At 38.1% G+C, this 18,324-nt stretch overlaps 1 protein-coding gene across 1 annotated transcript in view; it reads right to left on the minus strand.

Annotated features, from left to right (window-relative positions):
- Window positions 1-4,492: 4,492 nt before the first annotated feature.
- The window catches only part of WDR75 (WD repeat domain 75), a 41,156-nt gene continuing 27,324 nt past the window's right edge, over window positions 4,493-18,324 (minus strand). Inside the window, exons 15-21 of the mRNA XM_022567237.3 lie at window positions 17,649-17,743; window positions 16,584-16,679; window positions 15,813-15,982; window positions 15,174-15,233; window positions 12,231-12,380; window positions 5,219-5,310; window positions 4,493-4,837 (exon numbers count right to left, since the gene is read on the minus strand). Coding sequence (XP_022422945.1) covers window positions 4,633-4,837; window positions 5,219-5,310; window positions 12,231-12,380; window positions 15,174-15,233; window positions 15,813-15,982; window positions 16,584-16,679; window positions 17,649-17,743 — 868 coding nt within the window. The 3' untranslated portion in view covers window positions 4,493-4,632. The remainder of the gene's footprint in view (window positions 4,838-5,218; window positions 5,311-12,230; window positions 12,381-15,173; window positions 15,234-15,812; window positions 15,983-16,583; window positions 16,680-17,648; window positions 17,744-18,324) is intronic.

Genomic DNA, 18,324 nt, shown 5'->3' on the forward strand with positions numbered 1-18,324 from the left:
GTAGCTGTGGCTTGCGGGCTCTAGAGCGCAGGCTCAGTAGTTGTGGCACACGGGCTTAGTTGCTCCGCAGCATGTGGGATCTTCCCGGACCAGGGCTCGAACCCATGCCCCCTGCATTGGCAGGCGGATTCTTAACCACTGCACCACCAGGGAAGTCCCTGGAAATGAAATCTTGTTAAACTATTGTTTCCTCTTCTCTCCAGCACCAGTGGAAGTTGTGAAGTAGCAAAGCCCCACATATATTTTTTGAGTAGGGCTAATAGAATTCTGGGCATTTTGGAAAATCACAATTTGAGAGTCAAGAATGGGCTTTGGAGGACCATCTAAGGAAACACAGCCCTATTATTTTAGAGATAAAAAAAATTAAGGCCTCAAATAAACTTAATACAAGCACAAACCTAGCAAGAGGCAGAGCTGGAATTAGTGGTCTTCTGGCTCCTAGATCAGTGGTCTTTCTGGTATGAAACACTGCTCACCAAATAAAGCTGGGCTAAGGGACTCAAATTTTACAACTGCAGACAGGCATTTCTGAGGGAACAAGAAGTTTAAATTTGCCTTTCTATGTGGTCTAGAATATAACATCAATATTTGCATTTAAAGTGCTTGTTTTCAGAGCACTTATATTCATCCTTCCGTTAAAATAGGCAACCACTGAACAACAAGGATTATCAGAACTCAACACAACAATGGGAGGAACTGGTGTGCGTGCTTTCATGTCTGTTTTTTTCTTTTGTGAACTAAGTGCTCTGATCTCCAAAGGAGTTTCCAAGCCAGAGATATGTCATGCCTGAAGATGGGAAACTAAGATAGATGTATCTTTACATGTTTACATACAGGTACCACAAATTAGTACTTGCAAGACCAGATCCTTGGTGTTTTGGGGCATGAGGTGGGAGTGAGGGCTGTAATACACCAGTCTGGCATCTTGGTTTTGTGGTCAGAGTTACCGGAGCTAGGAGAGATCATTCTAATTATGCAGCTTAGATGAACTGTAACTCAGATTGTGGTTTTGCTCATGCTTTTAGAAAAAAGTAATCTGAACAATGTAATCATTGCATCTGCATCTCTCTGGTGGCTTGTATTCCATTCACATTCCCCCCTGCATGGTATACTATCAAGTCCCAGTTACTTCCATTTCTATTTCTCTTTAATCTCAATGATAAATAATCTTCCTGGGATCATATATCCTTCCTGGAGCCCTATCATTTCATTTAGGATTGTGTGGTGATACAGAACCTTCACTTTGATGTTGTAAGATAATTTTGCCATTTTCATGGCTATCAAGAAGCACACAAGAAGCTGACAGAGGAAAGCACAATTTCCAGTAGTTCAGATAAAGCAGCCTCACAGAAAAATCAGTGCCATTTACAAGACTTAAACAACTTTAACCAAGTGGTTATGCTTAACCTAATAGATTTCTTTTAAAGGCTCCATTATAGTCATAGTACAAAGACCTGAAATTATTTAAGACACATTATACACATTACAACATATTCTATAATTTCTATACTAAATGCTAGTCTGTGACAAGGGAAAAAAACCAAAGAGGAATTGCTTCAGCACATTAACAATGAGCCTATTCTAATTAATTAATATGCAGCCATTTAATTAGCCTAGATTTTTCATTAAAATTCTGCATATAATCAAGTGCACAATCTCATACAATATCCAAATTTCATACACTTTTCCTATTTTGGACCATAACAGTACTAGTCAGACAGTCAAAACCATTAACATAGGGAGGGAGCACTTCATTTTACAGATGAGGGGGCTGAAGCTCAGATCACAGGACTTCAGCCAGGTCACAGAGCTAGCTAGCTCTTGTCTGCAGCTCAGACCAGCTCTAAACCTGGGCTGTTCATTTTTAAAAATTTTTTTCTTTTTAATCACAATTCCTCCCCAGTTATAGATGCCTTCGTAATGCTAACTAGTTGTTTTAAGTGTCTGGGAGACAATGTGCTATTCTATAAAGAGCACAGGACTTGGTATTTGATGGGAGAGGGAGGGGCTCCTGTCTTAGCCCCACTTCTTGAGAACCCAGTGACTTAGATACCAATTACTCGCACTCTATGGATCCAGTTTTCCTCATTTGTCAAACTGGGGTAAATATCTGACATGGATACGCAGACATGGTAGGTGGTTAACATGTGGTCCACCTGCAGTAAGGCTGAGATTGTCTGCGTCCAGAAGTACAGGCTGCACTTGTGAGAGCAAGTAGTGAGTCTGTGCCTTGACAGGTAAATCAGATAAACAAGGGAGGCTAGAAGGTGAATAATCTTTATGGGTTTGCTTACTATGATGGGACCAGTTTTCTGTGGGAAAGAAACTGAGGGATGACGGTACAGATCTGCTGGACATAAGTTCAGATTTGAAGGAACAGAGTGGCTATTACCCTTTTATCTGTATAGTTGTCTTTGGAAAAATTTTTATGTTTTTAGTATTGGAGAAAAAATTAGAATAATAACAAGGTTGTCATGTTTTAGTGTGAGAGATCAACTCCTTAGAAAAACCCACTTATAAAGCAATGATTCAGATTATGGAATAATCATTTTAAAAAGCTCCAAATTTAAGTAATTTGATTTGAAAGTATGAAACCTTTCATACATAACTGCAAAAAATAAACTTGCAGGTACCATGTCAGTGTCTGAAGGTGGCAAAATAATTAACTTATGTCAGCCCCACCCCCCAGGCTGAGAACACTGGTCACCTGGCTGTCCTTGCCCCAGCTGGTTAGGGCAGAGGTTCCACATCAGGAGATACGAAGACCAGAGGCTATTTTCTCCACTGTTTGTGAAGCAGAGGGGTGTCTCTGACACTCTGAGAGGGTCCACTGTGCCTTATCCCCCCTAGCCCCCCTTTTTGGAGCAGTGGGTGAGAGATTTTGCCCAGGGGCAAGAGACAGTCCATAAGAATAGAGAGTTCTGACATTATTTGAAATAGAGTGAAGTTCAAGCCTAAGGTATTCTTGAAAACAATGGAGATTTTGGTGGTAAGCAATTAAGGCGAAGCTAGTAGCTCCATGAGAGCAACAAGCTAATCCATATGCCAGCTAATTTACCAAAAAGAACCAGGAAAAGAGACAGCTAAAGAGTCCTCCCAGGAACCTCAAACACTGGCCTCAAAAACTAACCCTGCAAAGGGACCTAAATTTAATGGATCAGACTGTGGAACAATTTATATCCCACATAATGTAAATAATGTAAAATGGTGAAGCTGATTTGTAAAACAGTTTTGTGATTCTTCAAAAAGTTAACCATAGAGTTACTAAGTGACTCATAGTTCTGCTCCTAGGTATATAAACAGGTGAAATGAAAATAATAAAAAGAAATGAAGTACTGATACATGCTGCAGAATGAATGCTAAGTGAAAAGAAACCAGTCACAAAGCCCACATATTATATGATTCTATTTTTATGCAATGCAGACTAGGCAAATTTATAGAGACAGAAATATTAGTGGTTGTCTATGGTGTGGGGTGGGGCAGACTGGGAGTAATGGGGAGTGACTGGCAATGGGTTGAGTTTTGGGGTGAGAAAATGTTCTAAAATTGACTGTGGTGATGGTGTGCAACTCTGAATATACTAAAAACTGCTGACCTGTACACTTTAAATGGGTGAACTGCATAGTTTGTGAGTTATCTGTATCTCAATCTAGCTATTTAAATGAAATGTATAGATCTTACTTGGATACTGACTCAGACATACTTAAAAAGCCACTTACAGCAATTTTGTGAACATTCCCTGAGATGTGCTTTTGTGATGTGTACACTTGTTTTTGCATTAACTTTTTAAATATAAATTTTATGGAAGTGTATCATGGAACTGGAAAACTCTAAATGCTAAGTGGTTAAAATGTAGAAATTTCACTACTTTAAGATAATACAGGAGCCTTGCATTCTTTTCTACTAGCAATGGGACTGTGGTTAAGAAGTTGTTGTTATTTGACTCAGTATAAACAGGCATAACACTGACAGAGTAATACCAGCTCTTCTTATCTGCCAAGGCTGTCATGAAAATTGTATTTACAAGTATAGTAGATAAGACCTTACCCGAAAGATATGTGACCAGATGATGTGAATGTAGAATTTTTCAGATTTCAGGCAGGTCATATTATATAAAATCCTCAGTGGGGTCTGTGAAATACCACCATAATCAAATCATTTCTCTAAATTTCTCTATGAGAAATACTCTAAGAGGGATCAAACAAGACTACAGAGAACCTCATATCAGTTCAGGTCATATTTGGCCACCAAATGAATTTTGAACTTAACATCATCAACAAAACCTTTTGACTTTTTATATCTATCTATCTCCGAATTGCAGACGGGGGACTTACGCTGTAAAAATTCAAGTCCCAGCTCTGCTATAGCACCTGTGAAGAAAATATCTAGCTACTCTATAGGGCTGATAAGTGAAATGAGATGATGTATTTAGCAACTAAAACATGATGCAAATGTAGCTTAATATTACCAGTCATTTAAAAAGTAGAGCCTGTTAATATTTAACATTTTATGAACAGAAATAACATTAAAATACAATTCTGGAACAGCAACATACAATAAAAACAAACAAAAAAACAACCACAAAACAAAAAAACACAAAGTGTAAAACCCTCCCTCTCTATTCTCCAAGGCTTAAGGAGCAGTTATCCAGCTGTAGTCTACTTTCCTAAATTTTCTCAGTTCCTTTTCTTCAGATTTTGACAACTGATGTATAATGTCTTTTCCCAAATCTGTGTTATTTGTATCCTGGACCTCTTCAGTGAAGTTATTTTCTTCATCTGAATCAACACTTTCTTTTTCTTCTTCCATACTGACATCATCAGGAATTTCTTCAGCACTTTAACAATAACAGAATAAAATACAACAATTACTATTAAAAAATATTTCTAAACAATAACTTTCCAATTTAAGGTATCTATGAAAAAACAATCATGAACAAAATAAATGAAAATTCTTGTTACTGAATACACTTTAAAAATTATGATTATAAAAGAACAGGTAAATTTATAAAACATGAAATTTTGAAACCCTTAAAACATTACCACGAAAGATCTCTGATATTTAGTTTCAACGAATTTTATTTATTTGACTTAGTAATCCTATATCCTTTAACTATAGGTCAAAGCCGAAATAAAGAGAAATACAGGGAAAGAATATTCTAATCAAGGATAACACAAACCATCCTGTTTATCTAAACATATCTTATGAACTGCCTTACCTCTTAGTCTCCTTAGACAGCAGCAATGAATTTACAAACATGGAGCACAGGAAAGAAGCAGATGGCAGTACATGGGCTGGAGTGTGAAGAAGCTACAGTAAAACAGAAAAACAGGGTTTCATTTAAAAAGATGAAATGCCAAGGCTTTCATCAACAGTAGGCTCTCCCCACAGAAAAACCAAACCAAAGAACTCCCTACTTTTCTTTTGGGGCTCCCTGATGGTGCAGTGGTTAAGAATCTGCCTGCCAATGCAGGGGGGCATGGGTTTGAGCCCTGGTCTGGGAAGATCCCACATGCCACAGAGCAACTAAACCCAGGCACCACAACTACTGAGCCCGCGTGCCACAACTACTGAAGCCCGTGCACCTAGAGCCTGTGCTCTGAAACAAGCGAAGCCACCTCAATGAGAAGCCTGCACACTGCAACGAAGAGTGGCCCCCGCTCGCCGCAACTAGAGAAAGCATGCACGCAACAAACGAAGACCCAATGCAGTCGATAAATAAAATTAATAATTAAAAAAATAGATTAAAAAAAGAACTCCCTACTTTTATGCAAATAACCCCTCCCCAAACCCATGTCAGGCTACAATAATCAGAAATTGTAAGTTTTAGGCCATTTAGTTCGGGAATTAAAGTTGCACAGTATATAGATTGGTTCAACGTGGTGGAGTAGAAAGATGTGTGCTCACTCCCTCTTGTGAGAACACCAGAATCACAACTAACTGCTGAACAGTCATCGACAGGAAGGCACTGGAACTCACCAAAAAAGATATCCCACATCCAAAGACAAAGGAGAAGCTGCAAATGAGATGGTAGGGAGGGCGCAATCAAAATAAAATCAAATCCAGTAACTGCTGGGTGGATGACTACAAACTGGAGAACACTTATACCACAGAAGTCCACCCACTGGAAAAGGTTCTGAGCCCCATGTCAGGCTTCCCAACCTGGGGGTCCAGCAACAGGAGGAGGAATTCCTAGAAAATCAGACTTTGAAGGCTAGTGGGATTTGATTGCAGAACTTCCACAGAACTGGGGGAAACAGAGACTCCACTCTTGGAGGGCACACACAAAGTAGTGTGTACATCAGGACCCAGGGGAAGGACCAGTGGTTAGTCTCCTAACCCACTGAAGACTGAACCAGGCCTATCTGCTATTGTTGGAGGGTCTCCTACATAGGTGGGGGGTGGCTGTGGCTCACTGTGGGGACAAGGACACTGGCAGCAGAAGTTCTGGGAAGTACTCCTTGGTGTGAGCCCTCCCAGAGTCTGCCATTAGCCCCACCAAAGAGCCCGGGTACGCTCCAGTGCTGGGTCGCCTCAGGCCAAACAACCAACAAGCAAATTAAAGTTTTACCAAGCTCTGCCCACCATAGCAACACCCAGCTCCACCCACCATCATTCCCTCCCAGCAGGAAGCTTGCACAAGCTTCTTAGATAGCCTCATCCACCAGAGGGCAGACAGCAGAAGCAAGAACTACAATTCTGCAGCCTGTGAAACAAAAACCACATTCATAGAAAGATAGACAAAATTAAAAGACACAGGACTTTGTACCAGATGAAGGAACAAAACTCCAGAAAAACTAAATGAAGTGGAGATGGGCAACCTTCCAGAAAAAGAATTCAGAATAATGACGGTGAATATAATTAATGATAGTGAATATGATCCAGGACCTCAGAAAAAGAATACAGGCAAAGATCGAGAAGATGCAAGAAATGTTTAGCAAAGACCTAGAAAAACTAAAGAGCAAACACCTAGAAGAATTAAAGAACAAAGAAACAGAGATGAACAATACAATAACTGAAATGAAAACTACACTAGAAGGAATCAATAGCAGAATAACTGAGGCAGAAGAACGGATAAGTGGCCTGGAAGACAGAATGGTGGAATTCACTACCAGGGAACAGAATAAAGAAGAAAGAATGAAAAGAAATGAAGACAGCCTAAGAGAGCTCTGGGACAACATTAAACACAACAACATTCGCATTATAGGGGTCCCAGAAGGAGAAGAGGGAGAAAGGACCCGAGAAAATATTTGAAGAGATCAGAGTTGAAAACTTCCCTAACATGGGAAAGGAAATAGCCACCCAAGTCCAGGAAGTGCAGTCCCAGGCAGGATAAACCCAAGGAGAAACATACTAAGACACATAGTAATCAAATTGACAAAAATTAAAGACAAAGAAAAATTATTGAAAGCAACAAGGATAAAATGACAAATAACATACAAGGGAACTCCCATAAGGTTAACAGCTGATTTCTCAGCAGCAACTCTACAAGCCAGAAGGGAGTGGCATGATATATTTAAAGTGATGAAAAGGAAGAACCTACAACCAAGATTACTCTACCCAGCAAGGATCTCATTCAGATTCGATGGAGAAATCAAAAGTTTTACAGAAAAGCAAAAGCTAAGAGAATTCAGCACCACCAAACCAGCTCTACAACAAATGCTAAAGGAACTTCTCTAAGTGGGAAACACAAGGGAAGAAAAGGACCTACAGAAACAAACCTGTAACAATTAAGAAAATGGTCACAGGAACATACATATTGGTATTACCCTAAATGTGAACGGATTAAATGCTCTGACCAAAAGACACAGGCTTGCTGAATGGATACAAAAACAAGACCCATATATATGCTGTCTACAAGAGACCCACTTCAGACCTAGGGACACATACAGAGTGAAAGTGAAGGGGTTGGAAAATGATATTCCATGCAAATGGAAATCACAAGAAAGCTGGAGTAGCAATACTCATCAGATAAAATAGACTTTAAAATAAAGACTGTTACAAGAGACAAAGAAGGACACAACATAATGATCAAGGGATCAATCCAAGAAGAAGATATAGCAATTATATATGCACCCAACATAGGAGCACCTCAATACATAAGGCAACTGCTAACGGCTATAAAAAAGGAAATCGACAGTAACACAATAATAGTGGGGGATTGTAACACCTCACTTACACCAATGGACAGATCATCCAGACAGAAAATTAATAAGGAAACACAGCTTTAAATGACACAACAGACCAGAGAGATTTAATTGTTATTTATAGGACATGCCATCCAAAAACAGCAGATTACACCTTCTTCTCAAGTGCACATGGAACATTCTCCAGGATAGATTACATCTTGGGTCACAAATCAAGCCCCAGTAAATTTAAGAAAACTGAAATCATATCAAGCATCTTTTCCAACCACAACGCTATGAGATTAGAACTCAATTACAGGCAAAAAGACGTAAAAAACGCAAACACATGGAGGCTAAACAATACGTTACCAAGAGAACACTGAAGAAATCAGAGGAAATTAAAAAATACCTGGAGACAAATGACAATGAAAACATGACAATCCAAAACCTATGGGGTGCAGCAAAAGCAGATCTAAGAGGGAAGTTTATAGCAATACAAGCCTACCTCAAGAAACAAGAAAAATCTCAAACAATCTAACCCTACACCTAAAGGAACTAGAGAAAGAAGAACAAACAAAACGCAAAGTTAGTAGAAGCTAATAAATCATAAAGATCAGAGCAGAAATAAATGAAATAGAAACAAAGAAAACAATAGCAGAGATCAATAAAACTAAAAGCTGGTTCTTTGAGAAGATAAAATTGATAAACCTTTAGCCAGACTCATCAAGAAAAAGAGGTTTTTAAAAATACCAATTCATGGGTCCCACTCCAGGGATTCTGATTTGATTGGTCTAGAGTGCAGCCAAGGCTTTTTCATAAAAAAAATTTTTCCTTATTTTTAAAAACTTGCGAGATTCCAACATAGAGTCAAGTATGGCAGCTCATGTTCTGAGGGGATGCTTATACTCGCATACACACACACGGCATCACTGTTGTCACTGGCTACAGTGACTGTCCTCTGCAGAATCTCTTGAACCACAAGCAAAGCTGACCAAAAAAAAAAAAAAAAAAGAAAGAAAGAAAAAGTAAAAGAGGGAGAGGACTCAAATCAATAAAATTAGAAATGAAAAAGGAGAAATTACAACAGACACTGCAGGAATACAAAGCATCATAAGAGACTACTACAGGCAAGTCTATGCCAATAAAATGGACAACCTGGAAGAAATGGACAAATTCTTAGAAAGGTATAACCTTCCAAGATTGAATCAGGAAAAAACAGAAAATATGAACAGACCAATCGTAAGTAATGAAATTGAAACTGTGATTAAAAATCTTCCAACAAACAAAAGTCCAGGACCAGATGGCTTCACAGGTGAATTCTATCACACATTTAGAGAGGAGGTAACACCCATCCTTCTCAAACTCTTCCAAAAAATTGCAGAGGAAGGAACACTCTCAAATTCATTCTATGAGGCCACCATCACCCTGATACCAAAACCAAAGATACTACAAAAAAAGAAAATTACAGACCAATATCACTGATGAATATAGATGCAAAAATCCTTAACAAAATACTAGCAAACAGAATCCAACAACACATTAAAAGGATCATACAGCATGATCAAGTGGGATTTATCCCAGGGATGCAAGGGTTCTTCAATATATGCAAATCAACCAATATGATATACCATATTAACAAACTGAAGAAGAAAAACCATATGATCATCTCAATAGACGCAGAAAAAGCTTTTGACAAAATTCCACACCCATTTATGATAAAAACTCTCCAGAAAGTGGGCACAGAGGGAACCTACCTCAACATAATAAAGGCCATATATGACAAACCCATAGAAAACATCATTCTCAAGGGTGAAAAACTGAAAGCATTTCTTCTAAGATCAGGGACAAGACAAGGATGTCCACTCTTGCTACTATTATTCAACATAGTTTTGGAAGTCCTAGCCACAGCAATCAGAGAAGAAAAAGAAATAAAAGGAATCAAAACTGGAAAAGAAGAAGTAAAACTGTCACTGTCTGTAGATGACATGACACTATACATAAAGAATTCTAAAGATAACACCAGAAAACTACTAGAGGTAATCAATGAATCTGGTAAAGTTGCAGGATACGAAATTAATGCACAGAAATCTCTTGCATTCCTATACACCAACAACGAAAGATCAGAAAGAGAAATTAAGGAAACAATCCCATTCACCATTGCAACGAAAAGAATAAAATACTTAGGAATAAAGCTACCTAAGGAGGTAAAAGACTTGTACTCAGAAAACTATAAGACACTGATGAAAGAAATCAAAGATGACACAAACAGATGGAGAGATATACCATGTTCTTGGATTGGAAGAGTCAACATTGTGAAAATGACAATACTACCCAAAGCAATCTTCAGATTCAATGCAATCCCTATCAAATTACCAATGGCATTTTTTTTACAGAACTAGAACAAAATACATGAAAATTTGTATGGAGACACAAAAGACCCTGAATAGCCAAAGCAGTCTTAAGGAAAAATAATGGAGCTGGAGGAACAAGACTCCCTGACTTCAGACTACACTACAAAGCTATAGTAATCAAGAAAATATGGTACTGGCACAAAAACAGAAATATAGATCAATGGAACAGGAAAGCCCAGAGATAAACCCACGCACCCATGGTCAACTAATCTATGACACAGGAGGCAAGGATATACAATGGAGAAAAGACAGCCTCTTCAATAAGTGTTGCTGGGAAAACTGGACAGCTACACGTAAAAGAATGAAATTAGAACACTCCCTAACACCATACACAAAAATAAACTCAAAACAGATTAGAGACCTAAGTATAAGACCGGACAATATAAAACTCTTAGAGGAAAACACAGGAAGAACACTCTTTGACATAATCACAGCAAGACCTTTTTTGATCCACCTCCTAGAGTAATGGAAATGAAACCAAAAATAAACAAATGGGACCTAATGAAACTTACAAGCTTTTGCAAAGCAAAGGAAACTACAAACAACACAAAAAGACAACCCTCAGAATGGGAGAAAATATTTGCAAACGAATCAATGGACAAAGGATTAATCTCCAAAATATATAAACAGCTCATGCAGCTCAATATTAAAAAAACAAACAACCCAATGCAAAAATGGGCAGAAGACCTAAATAAACATTTCTCCAAAGAAAACATACAGATGGCCAAGAAGCACATGAAAAGCTGTTCAACAACAGTAATTATTAGAGAAATGCAAATCAAAAGTACAATGAGGTATCACCTCACACCAGTTAGAATGGGCATCATAAGAAAATCTACAGACAATAAATGCTGGAGAGGGTGTGGAGAAAAGGGAACCCTCTTGCACTGTTGGTGGGAATGTAAATTGATACAGCCACTATGGAGAACAGCATGGAAGTTCCTTCAAAAACTAAACATTGAACTACCGTATAACCCAGCAATCCCACTACTGGGTATATACCCAGAGAAAACCATAATTCAAAAAGACACATGCACCCCAATGTGCACTGCAGCACTATTTACAAAAGCCAGGTCATGGAAGTAACCTAAATGCCTATCAACAGATGGATGGATAAAGAAGATGTGGTACAAATATACAATGGAACATTACTCAGCCATAAAAAGGAACAAAATTGGATCACCTGTAGAGACGTGGATGGACCTAGAGACTGTCATACAGAGTGAAGTAAGTCAGAAAGAGAAAAACAAATATCGTATATTAACACATGTATGTGGAACCTAGAGGAATGCTACAGATGAACCGGTTTGCAGGGCAGAAATAGAGACACAGGTGTAGAGAACAAAGGTATGGAAACCAAGGGGGGAACGTGGCAGAGGGGGGTGGTGGTGGTGGTGGGATTAACTGGGAGATTGGGATTGACATGTATACACTAATATGTATAAAATAGATAACTAATAAGAACCTGCTGTATAAAAAAATAAATAAAATCCAAAAATTCAAAAAAAAATTGCACAGTGTATAAATGATTATTTAAAAATTAGTTGTTACAGATTGACTGTATAAATAAACTCTAACTTAAGGAACTTTACTGCATATAACCCATTTCATATTGGTATAAGCAATTAATTTACACTATTAATATTATAATAAACTTATGTTTCACACTAATAAGTAATTAATAATGACTTACCTCACTAATTGCAGGTATGTTTTCTGTTAAGGGTAGTTGTACCAGTTCATTCTCCAAAGCTTCATTTAACTTGTCATCCTGCTGTTGCTGTCTGTGCTTTCCCAATATGAAATAAAATGGGGTTGTTGGAAGAGTTTCTTCTGCTAATAGCTGTAAGGATTTAAGACAAAGGGAAATAAATTACTTCATTAAAGAAGAGGAACTGCCTCTGAGGCAATAAGAAGTATCACAGGGCTTCCCTGGTGGCGCAGTGGTTGGGAGTCCGCCTGACAATGCAGGGGACATGGGTTCGTGCCCCGGTCCGGGAAGATCCCACATGCCGCGGAGCGGCTGCGCCCGTGAGCTATGGCCGCTGAGCCGGCACGTCCAGAGCCTGTGCTCCGCAACGGGAGAGGCCACAACAGTGAGAGGCCCACGTACCACAAAAAAAAAAAAAAAAAAGAAAAAAAAAAAGAAGTATCACAGTCATAACATGTCCGATGGAAGGAACTATAGAAATTATCTAGTATGATTCTTTCATTTCACAGGTAAAGCAACTGAGGGCAGTCAATTTACTATGTGAAAAGCTAACAGCAGACACTTCGATGACAGAACAAAATGTGCATCCACCACTACTTAGGCCCCCAATCCTACAAAAATGGAAGCAAACGGGTTTTCAAAAGAGCATAAATCCACAGTACTAAAGACACTGTGTGATGTGGAAAGTGAAAAGTAGTTTGAATGGTGGTAGAGAAATGAGAAAATTGGTAGAGAAATGAGAAAGCAGGATTCTAAGCTGGTGGTGAAGAAAGCTAAAAGCATCCCCATTTATACTGCAGAATCCCGCAAACACTCAAGAATTGGTACTAATAGTAACAGTACCTCCTCTGTAAAAGGCTAAAAAAAAAAAGAAAGAAAACAGTTAGCCTGGTTGAAGGTCTATTTAGAGAGCATTCAGGTTTCCAGATCTCCTCCTCAGCCCCAGCAGAGGGCTGGCAGTATGTTCCTTGAAGAGCGAAATAAAGTGTGTCTTTAGAAAGGATGGCTTGGTGTGTGGCGGGGTGGAGGTGCCCTCACAGCTGAAGGCAGTTGTGTTCCATAGAGGGTGCTTCTCAGAACACTGGCAGCCAGGTTGACATCTTTTAGGCAAGAATTCGGAAGAATTCTATCTGGACAATTTGACCAATCTAAGAGAAAAAGTCCTAAAAATAATGACTTGGAGATTTTCTCTTAATAGCTCAGGCAGATAGTGGAGGCCAGAGGTAGAAAACCTCCAAATGGCGATTTTGCTCACTTTTAAATAAGAGCAGACAGCCAAGAGTCATGAGACTTTGATGAAAATCTCCAAAACATATTGGAAATAAAAACCTAATGGAAATGAGAGAAAAAAAATAGAGGATCAGACGAAAAGACGAGGAAACCTCTCAGACAACAGGAAGAAAACAGGAGAAAAAATAAGAATATTAGAGAGCACCATTCTAGAAGGTCCAGCAGTAAATAATAGCAGTTCTAGAGAAAATGAAGGCAAAAGAATTAATTCTTCTCCTTAGACAGTTTTTTGATTAAAACCCTCGAAGGGGGCTCTACATTTAACTCAGAGGAAAAGTCAAAGTCTTTTCATTAAAGCCTGTTTTGACTGCTTTATTTAAAAAGGCAAACTGCACTCCACATTCCCTTTCCCACCATTCCTCCTCCCATAATTCTTATTGCCTTCTAAAATACTATATATTTTACTTACTTGATGTTTATTACCTGTGCCTTCCTGTTAGACTATAAACACCACTAGTTTAGAGACCTGACTCTTTTGCTCACTGATATATCTCAAATGTCTAGAACATACAGTAATGATCAACAAAAAAATGTTAAACGAATTCAATGAATTTTTTTCAGAGAAAAATAAACAAGTCAGGATACAGATAAAGTATAAGACAGTATCTTCAAAGTTCTAAGACAAAATGATTTTCAACCTAGAACTCTACGCAACCAACCAATCCAATGGGAGAGAATAAAAGCATGTCCAAACATGCAATGTCTTAAATTTACTTCCCATGCACCAATAGGATGTGCTTTACCAAAGCAAGGGAGTGACCAAAGGAGAAAAACTACAGGATCTATTACAGTAGATGTGAATAAACCCCCAGAATGGTAGCAAATGTAGATCCTAAGATGATTACTGTGCAGCAGGTTTACAGGGCAATCAGTTCAGAAAGAAGGTCAGAGGCTCTTGAAAATATTTCTTCAAGACTCGAAAGAATACCTAATATGTCTTAAAATAATGAGAGAGGACTTACAGGGTAGAGATTAGGGGTGAATTAGGTGAGAAGTAAATAGGAAACTGAGCAAATGAAAAAAGAAGGCAATCATTAACTCCAGAGAAAAGAAGTTGGTCACAAAAGGAAAAACAACCTGTTTATTACTATGTGGCTCAGCTATGAATTGTGTTTACATGTTTAAGGATGAACAGTGACCTGACCAATTTATCTATACTGGAAAAATTAGGCGACAGAAAATATGCGGGGTATGTTATGTATATGGCGGGAGTGGTGTGAAAGAAACTTCAATAGATCAGAGTTAACAAATAATACCTAGATCTAAAAAATCCGGAATTAGCAATATAAACATGTTTCTTAGAGATATGGAAGTAAATAAAAACTTCAACTCAAAGAGTTGAGAGTATCTTTGTGGGTAACAGCAGTGGTGGTGATGTTCAAGTTTTCCCCAAGAAGTCTTGTAGAACTATTTGATTCTTTAAATCACAAGCATATATTACTGATATTACAAATTGAGACTACATTTTCAAAGAGCACTATCACATCAAACGAAGCAAGTAGTTTCTAAGTATGTAATTTTAATTCCACTTTAGGGCAGGTAAAACATTTTTCTCATAGCTGAGTTCTAAAAGATAACTTTATCTTTGCAGGGAGGCAATGTGCATGATCTGCACCACGAGTGACTAGAACATACCTGTTTGCTTGTTGGTGTGAGTTTCTCTTCTGGAGACTGCATACTGAATGTCAATAAACTCTGAAAAGAGAGGTCAATGAACGATGCAAAATATAAATTGTAGAGTGCAAATCTAAATGGTAAAGTTAGAAAATGATGTTGACTTTTCATCTTGATATAAATATATCTGCTCACAGAAAAGTAATACAAGACTGAAAACGTATTTAATAACTGCTGTGACAGTTGTAAGATTGTCCTCAAAGATCATTTTTAAGAATTGGTAATGAAATAAAATTCAACTGATGGGTCAAACTTAAGCCACTGATTTCTTTATGGTAAATCAAATACTAAAATTAAAAAAGAGCCATTCTAATAAATACAATTTAAAGTATTCTAGTTATCTTCTAGGTCATATCTTTTTTGGTGTCACGGAGTGAGTGAATGCAAGCAATACTTAACCCCAAAGGTGTGGGCTAATATACTCCCACCAGTAATATGACTGTACAGAGCACATAAGACGATTTGGCAGGGGAGTGGGAGGGGAGAGGAGTAATCCTTTAATAAAACTATTCCACTTGGCCTGGGCTATTACTATCAAATAGTAAAGCAACTGAAAATCACACATAAGAGATGACCGCCTTTTCTGAGGTGGATGGTTACCTGTGATTTTGTTAGGAAGTAAAACTGCGATCTGTTCAGCCACTGGTAGGCTTCTGAGGTGAATGATTCAGGGACATCTCGTGGAACAAACACTCCCCACTGGACTTCCTCTCTGGAGATATTTTTTTGAATATACAATGGCCTTGGCTCGCTAGGTCTAAACACAAACACTAGAGAAAAAAAAACCAAACAGACAACAACATTTTGCCTGCAAAGGTTAGTTTCAGCCTCAGATTGGCAGACCACACTCATCCTGGGACTTACCCCATTGAATAAATTGATAAGGTCATGATTATTTTAGGCTTTGAGTCAACAAATATCTACTTGATGCTTACTATGTGCCAAGCCGGTTAGGAATGAGGGCTTTGAAGGTGAAAAACAGAAACAAAAATTTCTGTTTCTGAGAGCAGGGTCAACTGCAGAAAACAGACACCAAAATACTATGGCAGTATTTTGTCTTAAGCACTAGAACAGAGATCTGTATAAAGAGCTTCAAGATCATAGAGGAATGATAAAAGCTCCTTGGGGGATTTAGGAATGCTTCAAAGAGGCAAAATGTCTCTTGGATTTTGAAGGCTGAGTAGCAAATGACATGTTGAAAAATGAGGGATGTGCTGGAGCTGGAACTCAAGAAAGGAAGGGCAGTGGTCAGGCAAATGGCTTCAAATGGACATCTGATTTGAAGGTAAGTTTAAATCAAATTATATTAAAGGTGTTAAAAAGAAAATTTAGGTAATAGACTTCTTCTGTCAAAGAATGGTCTGTACTTACAGTCTGAACCCATGGAAGACTGAGAGATTGCAGCAATATTCTCTGAATTGGGATCAGGTTCCATAACTCTCACATTTAATTTTGCACTCCACTCCACTGGGGGAAAAAAAGTGATTCACTTCTAAGAAGAGATTTACCAAAAGCTTTCTTAAGCTTGTTATTTAAACTAGGTACTCAATATTTATTGGGACAATCAATTCTACTATTTTTAGGAAGAGGGATTTTACCATTCCAGATAATACATGGAGAACACACTGACATAATCTGTGGAAGTCTGCGCTAAAACGAGGGGCAAGAAGCAGAAAAACAGTTAAAGCAGTGCAACTTCTGTCTGGTGCTTTCCCACTACTGCTAAATGTGGGCAAAATGTTAACCAGAATCACTGTAGAGAATATTTAAAAAAATGTTATCACACACATTATTACAAAGTAGCCACAATGTCCTCCAAACATATACTCGAATGAGTAAAATGCCACAAAGTTCACATTTGTTAGGAGGATTGTGATAGGCTACATTCAAATTTAATGCTGTCAGGAATACTGCAGGTTAGTATGCATTATGAACTATCAGAAACTTTCCTCAAATTGTTATGAGGATGGATAATATGGAGGGCAACAAAGTCATACACTGAAGACAGTGGAAAAAGGTGAGGATAATGGAAGATGATTTGATGACAATTAGGCAGCTTATAAATACAGTTGACCCTTGAATAACATGGATTTGAACTGTGAGGGTCCACATACACGTGGATTTTAAAATAGCAAGTGCTACCAGTAACTGCGCAATCCAAGGTTGGCTGACTCTCTTAAGTTATAAGTGAATTTTTGACTGCGCAGAGGGTCGGCAACCCTAATGCCCGCATTGCTCAAGGGTCAACTGTAATCAAAGTCTATTATTACAGGCATAGCACTCCAAAGTTTGGTGGTACAATGTACCACGTAAAAAATAATATATTCTCTGGGTAAAGATATGAAGATATCATCCAGAAGTCCTAAAATGCCAAAGATTAGTTAATGTCCACTTCCTGTGTGCTTTGTCATCACTTTATAGCAAAGAATATCTTACATGCACAACTGAGCAGATTCCAACAGCACAGAATGCCATTTTCAGTGGCACCAAGAAGATACTTGGAACAAGTCAATCTCCCAAAGCAAAGGTGCCTAGATTAAAACAAGGAAGTTAACAACAGTCAGTTCTAGCACACGTAGTTACAAAGGACTGCAGACTTCCTGCACAGTACTAGCTTCGTGCAATGCAAATTTTTAGATAGACATGTATGTTTTTGTTCATAATTATTCTGCAGGGAAGAGGGTAAGGAGCACAACAGTAAAGGTTTATTTAGCTATTTTGTTTCTTTAGGAAAACAGATTTGATGACCAATTCTTTTCTCTAATATGCTGTACGGTACAATAATTGACACATATAGAGAAAATGTATGTGAAACGTACCAAGTTATTTAACAAAAACTCTTTTTTATGCTTCTTTGTCTCAAGAGGAAAATCTGCAATATGAATTCTGAAGAAAGTTTTACAAAGTAAATTCAGAATTAGACATGTTGGGAATTAGAAACAGCCATTTCCCATTCTGTCCTCAAATGCCCAAGTTACCGGAAATAAAATGGAAGACACTACTGTTACATTCTCTTGCCATTATTACAAACAATGAAGTTTGAGCATAACATCGCTTTTATGAAAATACTGAGAAAATAAACATTGTTTGGATCTACTGAGGCTTATATATA

Source organism: Delphinapterus leucas, chromosome 8, assembly GCF_059928025.1.
Source record: "Delphinapterus leucas isolate spDelLeu-1000000601 "Yukka" chromosome 8, BTC_Dleu_Yukka2, whole genome shotgun sequence".
Lineage (NCBI taxonomy): Eukaryota > Metazoa > Chordata > Mammalia > Artiodactyla > Monodontidae > Delphinapterus > Delphinapterus leucas.